The following is a 9,756-nucleotide window of genomic DNA, read 5'->3' on the forward strand; positions in this document are numbered from 1 at the left end:
GGTTGTTGCTGGCCGCCAGTGCCAGAGCTATGGGCCTTTCAATTTCACGTGATTTGCTGTGCTCTCCTTTTTGAGGTTACAGTATGCCTTCTGATGTGGAGGTGTACAGCTTTCAGTTCGGTTGTCTCAGCTTACGCCACCGTAGCACGGCTGGCGCCTCCAGCATTGGGTCCACAAGTTCCACTCCTCGAGGGGAATTTTTCCAGTCTTCTGTACCTTTAAGCTCTCAAAAAAAAAACCCGACCCCATCTATTTTCTGACCCACCCAGTCAGTCCACAACCAAATTATTAGCCTCTCTCCCTCTCCTAAAAAAAATATTTTTTTCCTATTTTCTCTCTGCTAACCCCAAGGGACCCATAGGAGATTCCTTTTTTTCCTCCCTCTCTCTTCCCATCCAAATTCAAAGCTCAAAAGTATGTGTGCAAGCATACACACACATTCTGCATTCTTGTTGTTACGGAGGAAGAAGAAGAAGAAGAAAAAAGAAAGAAAAAAGAAGAGTATGTAGACCTCGTCTTGGCACAACTCCGTGGAATGTCTGCCGTATCTTGTGGTACAGTGTACTATTTCTTCTTCTCCCGTCTTGTAGCTCAAGAAGAAGCCTTCTTCTTCTTCTTCTTCTTCTTCGTCCTCGGCCAAATCTTTCCTCTTTTTCTCTCTACTTTTTTTCCACTACTCTACTTTTCGTCCATCTGAAGAAAAAAAAATACACGGCACACCCCTTCCGACGTCTTCTTTTTTTTCTAGGATACTCTTAGCCGCTCGGAGTTTGTATTTGTGTACCTTCTCCCTACTACTTCTTCCTATTTTTGTTTCTAGATTGCAAACAAATGTACATTCTCTCTTTTTTGGAAGAGGGAGACAGCTGATTTCTATTTGTTTTTGCACCGCACTACTACAAATCCTTGAGATTTCTGCATTTTGGTCGATTTCGGGTGCAAAATTGACCTATAATGTTTAGAGATCGTTTTGCAGAGATTTTAAGACCTTAAAAACATTTCGATTCAAGCAAAAATGCTTTTTAGGTGGCGTACTTTTTTATCCTTTTTCACATTGGCGCTAAATACAGTAAACACTAATAGAACGCTCCCAACCTGTTAACTTTGAGCTAATTTATCTCGGTTTATGGGAAAGATATAAAAAAATGCAAAACTGTGAAAATATTCCACTCATTATGATAAACATTTTAGAAGTTGACAAAGTTTTGATATCTTGTATATTAATCGAGATAATTGAGCTCAAACTCAACGGTGTGCGGCCCCTCTATTACATATTTTTGTGTCCGTTTGTTCCCGGCCCCTAGCGAAATCCCCACTGGACTAAAATTTTCCAAAATTTCACAGATAATCCGAATGAGCAGCGAGATGATGCTTGTCTATTTTCATTTTTACAATATCAAAAGTGGGGGTTAGGAGACTTCAAACACTTTTTTTGGGGAACGTTTAGGTGTTTTCCTATTCACAAAGTAGGTTTACAAGTTCACGATAAATTTCACGCCGAAGCCTGTCGGCGTCCATAATGTTTTGGTGTGAGTATATTCAAAAAACCAGCAGATTGTTTCTGAAGTTAGTCTTTCTGACCTGGTTGCACTGTATTATGAAAATCAGATTAATGTTATGATTAGAGCTTTGTCTGTTGATCGCTACTACAACAGATAAGTTGATTACCTGTATTTCCTGGTAACAGCACCTTCAACTTTGAATATCTCGGATTCTGATAAATAAGACGTTGCCAGCCTAATATGGAGTTCGTTAAATAATTTTAAAACTGTTCAACCTGATAAAATTTCAAGAATTTCGTTTTCCACTTTTTCAGATCCGATATTTGATGATTTAAACTCAATTCCAAATTATTATGTAAACTATCGTGTGTCTTTCAAATTGCATTACCTAACTTTTAGACCTTTGCCTATTATTCATCTATATTCTTCTAAAAAAGCCAATTGGAGCCCCTCCTTCACTAGATATCTTTTCCCCAAATTCTATTCCTCTATTTTCCTCCCCAACGAACGAACACACGCAATCATTAATCCTCGTCCCTAGTAGTCGTTTCTTATTCTCCCGCCCAAAACCAACTCTAATTTCGTTCGGTCCGCTAATTCCTTTCTCCATCCACACAGAAAAGCCCCCAAAATTATCGAATTCCAGAATGGAAAACATAGAAAGAGAAGGCTAGTCACTCTTTTCGGTTGATGAGCCAAAAATGTCCGAAATTCCTTTTTGAAAAAGCGGAATCCGGAATCCAGAACTCGGAATTTCCAATCCGCCCAAAAGTTTCACGTAAACCATGATAATCTGGGGACTGGACATCTCTTGCCAATTTAAAGCGGAAATTTAGGAAATGAGGCTTCCATTCGGGCGGGAAGTTTAGCCGATCGACCGACCACCGACCCCGCCGACCGTTTTCGTTCCTTTGCGCGTGAACATGCCAGAGTTTTTGCGTACGAAGAATTGTATTTTACGACAAACCACTTACTAAATGCCTCCTCTGTTGTAAAATAGAGTGCTTCGTACGCAAATATAGGCATTTTAATGCGCAGAAGCACGAAATCGGTCGGCGCGGTCGGTGGTCGGTCGGCGGTCGGCGATTTTCGACCGACCGAAATGGAAGCCTTAGCAGGAAAATAAAAACTTTCACCATCTGAAGCAGACTACCGTACTCCCTCTAATTGAATGTTTCTCTTTTCGTCATTTTTTTTTTCAAAATCTCACGAGACCTGTATTTTGGTTTACTGTGTTCTTTATGAATCCTTTCTGTATTTCCGGGGTTTTAAAAAACTCCGACTTTCTGTCTTTTCGAGATTTGTCCTTAAAAACTCAACTAACAATTGTTGTAAAAAACTGTAATAGAAGGGCCCCCCCCCCCCCAACTTTTAACTTTGAGAAAATTTATCTCGCTTCCTGTTTAATATATAAAAACGTTTTCAACTGATAAATTGTTTTGCATAATATCACAAATATTTTATCAGTTGACACATTTTTGATATCTTGTCTAGAAACCAAGGAAATTAGTTCAAACTTCACAATGTGGGGGCTTTCTACTGTTTTCAAGTCGTATGCCTTGATATCCACATTGTTGTTATTCTCCTGCTTTTACCTTCAACTCAATTCCTAACAATTCATATAATTCCCCGATCTAATTTGATAATTCCCCCAAGAACCGCTATCTTCTAGACTCTAGAATCTAGACCCATTCATGTTATTCAATTTATTCGGAGCTTCACTCTTCTCCATATATTTCTTTCTTTTTTCTTATTTCCTTTCCCTCCGCCAACCATCATCAACCTTTTTTCATTTTCCTTACTTTTTTGGTTCTTCCAGTTTCTCGAAGACCCATTAATATTCGAGGCGCCTCGAGACTACCCCCTACATCCATCCATACACACATGCTAATCCCATTTTTCTTACGGGGGCCGGGGTCGGGCCGCCCGAAAAGAAAAAAAAAGGAGAGTGCATATGGAGGGACCCCTAACTGGGTAATGGGTATTGACGGGTTTCGGCACACAGAGAAATAGGAAGGGACGGGACGGAAAAGGATAGAGAGAGAGGGAGAGAGAGTTTTCCGGAGAGAAAGAACAAATGGAAAAATATCGGGAGAGCATTCGAGAGTTTTTTTTCGGCTTCTCGCTGACTTCTTTTAGAAGATTTTGAACATTTTTCACGATTTTTATGGATAGTACAAACTAGTTTTCTTTGTTTTTGAGCTCATTCAATTTTTTCGTTTTGAAAACCGCAAGCCCATCCAGACTTACCTGAATATTTAATAAAATTAATATTTCAAAATGTCTCGATTTGTAAAATTCCAAAAAATACGAAAAGTTTAAAACTACTAGTTTAGGTCATTGAAAAAAGTTTTTAGGCGCTTGAAAGAGATTTTCAGACCCTTCTTCTCAGAATTTTGAGGAACAGTCAGATTTAAAAAAAATTTTCTTGTTAACTTTTCAAATATATAACCCGGATTTTCACTAACTTTTTCAGAAAGCGGTAAAAATATTCTAGGAACCGCACTGTCAAGTTTGAGCTAATTTATCTCGGTTCCCATCAAAGATATCAAAAAGTTGTCAACTGGTAAAATGTTTATCGTAATATTAACAATTTTTTATTAATTTTCAAAATTTTGAAATCTCTTACAGTAACCGAGGTACACTTCCTCAAAGATTGATAGTGTGGACCTTCTGATTAATGACCTCTCTAACTTTAAACTTTGAGCTAATTTATCTCGGTTCTCATCAAAGATATCAAAAACGTGTCAACTGACAGAACACTTCTGATGATATGATAAACAATTTATCAGTTGACAAATTTTTGATATCTTTGACAGGAACTGCAAAAAATTGCTCCAAGTTGAAAGTAGGGAGCCCTTCTATTAAAGGTTTTGACAGGAACCAAGATATATTGGCTCAAAATCAAAATCTGGGGTTCTTCTATCACAGGTTTGGAGGAGCCATTCCTGGTATCATCAATTAGAAACGTCAAAATTACATAAAAACAAATAAACTCATTATTTTAATAGGAAGTCAAATCTTGAGATTCAAATTTGCCATGACAGCTTCAGACATTCTTGACAGGCGTGACCAAGATTCAAAAATTGAATTATAGTTTTTTTGGAAACAATTCTGCTCGTCTAGTTAATTCAGAATTTTTCTCATTCTTCTAGTTTTTATGCTGATCTAGATTTGATAAAAACATTTCACATTTATCGATTCACATCTCCTTTTTTCCAAAGAATCATTTTTTGACCCTCCTTCTGCCCGGACCTTTTACCAAATCGCTAATCCCACAAAAAATGACATAAGCTGTGCTGAAAAAAGGCAACAGAAACTAGGGATTCGTGAATGAAATTTGATATTTTCTCGCCTTCCTCGTCGTCTTCTACTTCTATCTATCCAGTTTTTGCATCCTTCAGTTTGCACTCGTTTTCCCCGCCATCCTCCTAAAAAAGTGATGGAGGGACCCCTCCATTTATTCCGTTTTTTTTCGGGGGCATTTTTTTCCGAAAAGAGACTCTTTCCGATTGGTTTCTCACACTTTTCCCACCCCACCATCCTCATTTCCTATGCTTCGCAGTTTGCTTTTTGGGGGTCACATTTTCTGAAGACGAGTAAGGACTTTTGATGGAGCTTTCTTTATTATCAACGACCTTCTTCTTTTTTTCTTGTATTTTTTTTCAGTAAAAATAGTTACATATTTCAATTCTACGTAGTCGATTACATAAGTAGGCAAATTTTCATATCGATCCTTCTTTTCTAGCCATAGTTACAGCCGGTCGGTTTTACCCCAGGAGGCGTTTTTACTGAAGCTCCGCCCCTTTTTTCTGTGATCGCTACTTATCAGCTGAGATTCTCAACTTTACCTGTATTCAAATTCGTATCCATTCTTTTTCATTTTGCACTTTGTCCAATAGCAATATACCGTAAACACACTATTAGAAGGTCACCCCATTCTTGCTCTTTGAGCTCATATATCTCGGTTCCTGTAAAAGATTCAAGATATGGTCAACGAAAAAATGTTTATCATAATATTAAAAACATTTTGTCAGTTGACAAAATTCTGATAGCTTTCACTACCGAAGCGAGATAGTTGAGCTCAAATTTTGTGTGGTGGTTTTCTATTAGAGTTTACCCCTTTTATGTTTTCAATGAGGCTCCGCCCCTTTTTCTGAAGTCGCTATTTATCAGTGTTCAAATGTGTACCTTTTTTATTTTCCTTTGTCCAAAAACAAAATATCTCATATTAAAAATCCCAAAGACCTCCATTTTCAGACCCTTACCTAGATTAGATTCACCATCAACCACGCGACACCGTGCATCACCAACCGCAGCCATCGGTGTCACGTGAACGGTCTCGTAGTCCCGGCTTGAACCCCTACGAGACCGTTCCGTGTCAGCCGTCGTCGTCGTCTGGAGTTCAGCCGGGACCATCGGGTGCACAATATCAGCCACCAATTCACATTGAAGTTTCGGTAGACTTCACACGGCCAGATGGACAGAGAACGAGGCCACTGTTGGTGGAGAACCGACGGCTATATGTTGATGAGCATTACATATCTGTATGGAGCCCAGTTTTGAGGTGAGAGTGCGAAGAAATGGTGGCCTAGGCTTAGTTTCTAGGCCACAAGGGTTTAATTGTGGTATCTATTCTTATGAGGCTACCATAGAAAGGTACTACCTTTTAACTTCGAGCCAATTTTTTTTCGGTTCCTGCCAAAGATATGAGGAAGATGTCAACTAAATTATTAATCAGAATGGCAGTTGTGTTTTATCAGTTGACACATTTTTGATATCTTGCACATGAATTGAGATTATTGAGCTCAAACTTACAGTGTGGGAGCCCATAGACTCTTAAGAATATTCATTGAATTCTCGCAGAACCAAAATTGATCCTTTTTCTCAGAGCCTGGTGTGTGGAATGTCCAGATCGAGAGCTAATCCTAGCCAATGTCCAATACGAACACGTTCTAGAGATGCTAGAATGCATACACCCCACATATAAAGCTGTAGATGATCAATCCGTGCATATTTTACTTCCGTTAGCTTATGATTATCAGGTGAGGAGTCTTACGAAAGACATCAGGATAATCAGATTTGCAATATCCAACTTTCCAGATGGAAGGCCTCCTTCACCGCTGCGAATGTTTCCTTATCAGTCACAACCTGCCATTTCTAGAAAAAGTATGGATAGCAGATAGATACAAATTGAATCGACTACTAGTTCTATGTCTCCGAGAGATGCGTCCAAATAGCAAAGTAGATCTTAATGGATCCCGTTACTATGCACTTTCTGATAGAGTGAAGGTGTTGCTTCTGGAACGGTTACATGGAGCAGCGGCACCTGAAGAGATTCTGGAGCCCCCATTGGATCTAGAACCTTATCAGAGGCAATCGGATGTTAATTTCGCTGCGGTTAGGGCTAAAACCGGTCGACTGTATTATGTGAATCCGTACTACATGGCTGCCTGGAGTAATGTGTTTGAAGAGAAGCTGTGCAGTACTTCGAGCGGAGTTGAGGAAATGTTCTGCCCGTGTACACATGAAGAATTGAAAGCCTTTCTAATGGCCATTCATCCACCACAGTTGAGGATCAATGGTAAGAGTCTTTGAGATCTTTTTTAAAGGATTATTTCACAGAAACCAACATCGGCCCAATTCTAATGTCGGCGTGCAAAATGGAATCGCCAGCTCTTCTTCGGAAATGCGCAAATCTTCTGTTATCTCCACACACCCAATTGTCCGTATTCGTCAGACTATCCCTTCTCGACAGATGTTTCCTCCATGAGATGTTGCCTCAGTGTTTGCAGATGGTGTTGAGACCGGAGAATCTGATTCAGATGACGCAGCAGACAACTTGTGAGATTTTGACAAAAAACACAATTTACCGTAAAACCTGTAATAGATGCTAACTTTCAACTTTTAGCCAATATTCCTGTGAAAGATATCGATAAGTTGTTAACAGATAAATTGTTTATCTTAATATCAGAAGTGTTTTATTAGTTAAGATGTCTGATATCTTGCACAGGAATTGAGAATTGACTACTGACAGGAATTGAGAATTGAATTGACTGGACAGTGTTACGGTATTTTAAGCATATATGATTATGGCTCGTATTTTTCCCATAGAAATTATCCCTATAGATACCGTAAAACCTGTATTAGAAGGGCCCTCACACTTTCAAGTTTGACCTGAATTATCTCGGTTTCTATGACAAATGTCAAGAAGTGGTCAACTGATAAAATGTTAAGGATATTATGATAAACTATTTATAAGTTGACCACTTTTTCATATCTTTGACAGGAACTGCGAAAAATTGGCTCAAAGTTGAAAGTTAGGGAGCCCTTCTATTAAAGGTTTTACGGTATTCTATGCTTCAAGTTTTCCTGAGTTATTCAACCTCTGAATTTCTCAATTCTTGAGCTTTTGAGTCTTCTGATTTTGGAATTCGCGAATATCTGAGTGTCTGAAATCCTGAAATTTCGAATTTTCGATTTTCAGAATCTCGGGAATAAGAATCCAAAAAGTTCGGATGATAAATTGAGTTCAGAAAAATTGAATATTCCAGACGACTGCCTTTCCACACGAGCCAAAGCTGCTATGATGGACCGCCTAGGGATTCTCTTGGACAATCCCGGCCTACAATCCCATCACTGCTCCAGATGCAAAGCCACGAATACCTGTGGAGCGGTCACATGGATGTGTCCATCCTGCAAAACCTACTCAACAGACACGAATCTCGTTCGGAACACCAACACAAACAATGTTTCAACGACGACGAATACTGGATACGGTGCCAATGCCACAACCGTAGACAAAACCCAACAGGGTTACGGTACTACTTCGACTATGAACACAGGATACGGTAACGCTGGGGGTACAGTAGGTGGATTCAAATGATAGTGAAGCTATAACTAATTTATTTTTTCCTTTTTCTTGTCAACAGAATTTTAATTTTTGCATTTTTATAAAATTTCCAAAAATCTTTCTTTTTTCTCAATTTCTGCCAGCTTTCTTTCATCCCACTCATTTTTTGTGTTCGCCTTTGAATTGAAAATTAATAATAAATATTTATTGGTTGAACCATCAATTGAACATAAATTATAAAAGTCGCTGTTTAGGAGCTTTTGGTGAATGATACAATATGAAATTCCTCTGTAATGGATGTGTAGAATCCATCAATTGATCATGATTCAACCCGTCTCGTTTTACAAATCCAGTACCTCCACGGATTGGAGAAACTGGACGACCACAAGATCGGAATCCGATTTTTTCATCGGCAGTTGAGAATATGGAAAAGGTATAGGAGCCTTCGTAACGCTGCTGGTTATTGATGTCTTGGAGGAATTCCGAATCACAGTGGAGACCGTTTCGTCTGGAACCAAGACATTTGGGTTGAACAAAGCATACAGTGACGGTCAAAAATAATTGAGAAATTGAGAAAAAACAAGAAGCTGAAATCCTAGAGGCTTCAGAATACCGTACTGGTCAATAAGATATACAAAAACATAGTTTCCAGTTGATTTTGACCATTTTCAGGAGTCTAGAGCTCGGCTGTCAAGTTTCACTTTGAAAATGTAAGTGGGTGTTAAACAGACCTTGAAAACTTTGCATTCACAAAATTATTTGAAAATTCCCTTTTTGAAAATTCTGTGAATGCTAAGTTTCTAATCCAGTCCTATTTTGAACTCTCCGAAATTTTCCAAGTGATTGGAAACTAGACAGTCGAGGTCCAGACTCCTGGAAATGGCTAAAATGGCTGAAAATGGGTTTTCAGCATCTCGTGTCGTTTTTCTTCTATTATTTTTTTTAAAAATAAAACTCACTTATTACAAGTTCCAACTGGTACGGGTACAATACACAAGACACTTCCGTAGTTGGCACCAGCTACTGACAAGAAGGTATCCACCAATTCGGTTAGTGGAGCGCCTGAATTTCAAAAATTGAGTTAAATAAAATTGAGTTAAATTTCCATTTTAGAGAGAAAGTTATTTCTCATCCAAAAAAAAATAGGTGCCCACTGATCTTTAAAGATTTTTTTGACAGCTTAGGTACCTTAAAGGGGGACTCCGACCAAAAATTTTTATTGCATTAAAATGTGTTAAAAGTTATCTATTTTCCGAATATTATTGCGAAAAAATTCAAAAAAAAATCCGAAATCCCCGAAAAACGGCGTTGAAAAGGAAGAAAATTCAAAAAAAGGTGCCGCCGGGGGACGAGGATTTTCAGTGAGAAACCTAGGCCACGGCAGCGGGCGCCTTTCCTACG

The 9,756-nt window shown here is 38.7% G+C and overlaps 2 protein-coding genes across 2 annotated transcripts in view; one reads left to right on the forward strand and one right to left on the reverse strand.

Moving 5' to 3' along the window:
- Window positions 1-3,782: 3,782 nt before the first annotated feature.
- Window positions 3,783-8,388, forward strand: CBG07083 (the record flags this gene model as incomplete). Its single annotated transcript, XM_002632169.2, has 6 exons — window positions 3,783-3,794; window positions 5,780-6,069; window positions 6,394-6,547; window positions 6,606-7,086; window positions 7,128-7,346; window positions 8,057-8,388. 6 exons carry the CDS (start codon window positions 3,783-3,785, stop codon window positions 8,386-8,388), a joined length of 1,488 nt encoding a protein of 495 aa, XP_002632215.2.
- A 201-nt stretch (window positions 8,389-8,589) lies between these two features.
- Window positions 8,590-9,756, reverse strand: part of Cbr-lips-7 — a gene marked incomplete at both ends in the record, with an annotated part of 11,309 nt that continues 10,142 nt past the window's right edge. The window contains 2 exons of the mRNA XM_002632168.1: window positions 8,590-8,863; window positions 9,315-9,417. Coding sequence (XP_002632214.1) covers window positions 8,590-8,863; window positions 9,315-9,417 — 377 coding nt within the window. The remainder of the gene's footprint in view (window positions 8,864-9,314; window positions 9,418-9,756) is intronic.

Source organism: Caenorhabditis briggsae, assembly GCF_000004555.2.
Source record: "Caenorhabditis briggsae complete genome, chrII, whole genome shotgun sequence".
NCBI lineage: Eukaryota > Metazoa > Nematoda > Chromadorea > Rhabditida > Rhabditidae > Caenorhabditis > Caenorhabditis briggsae.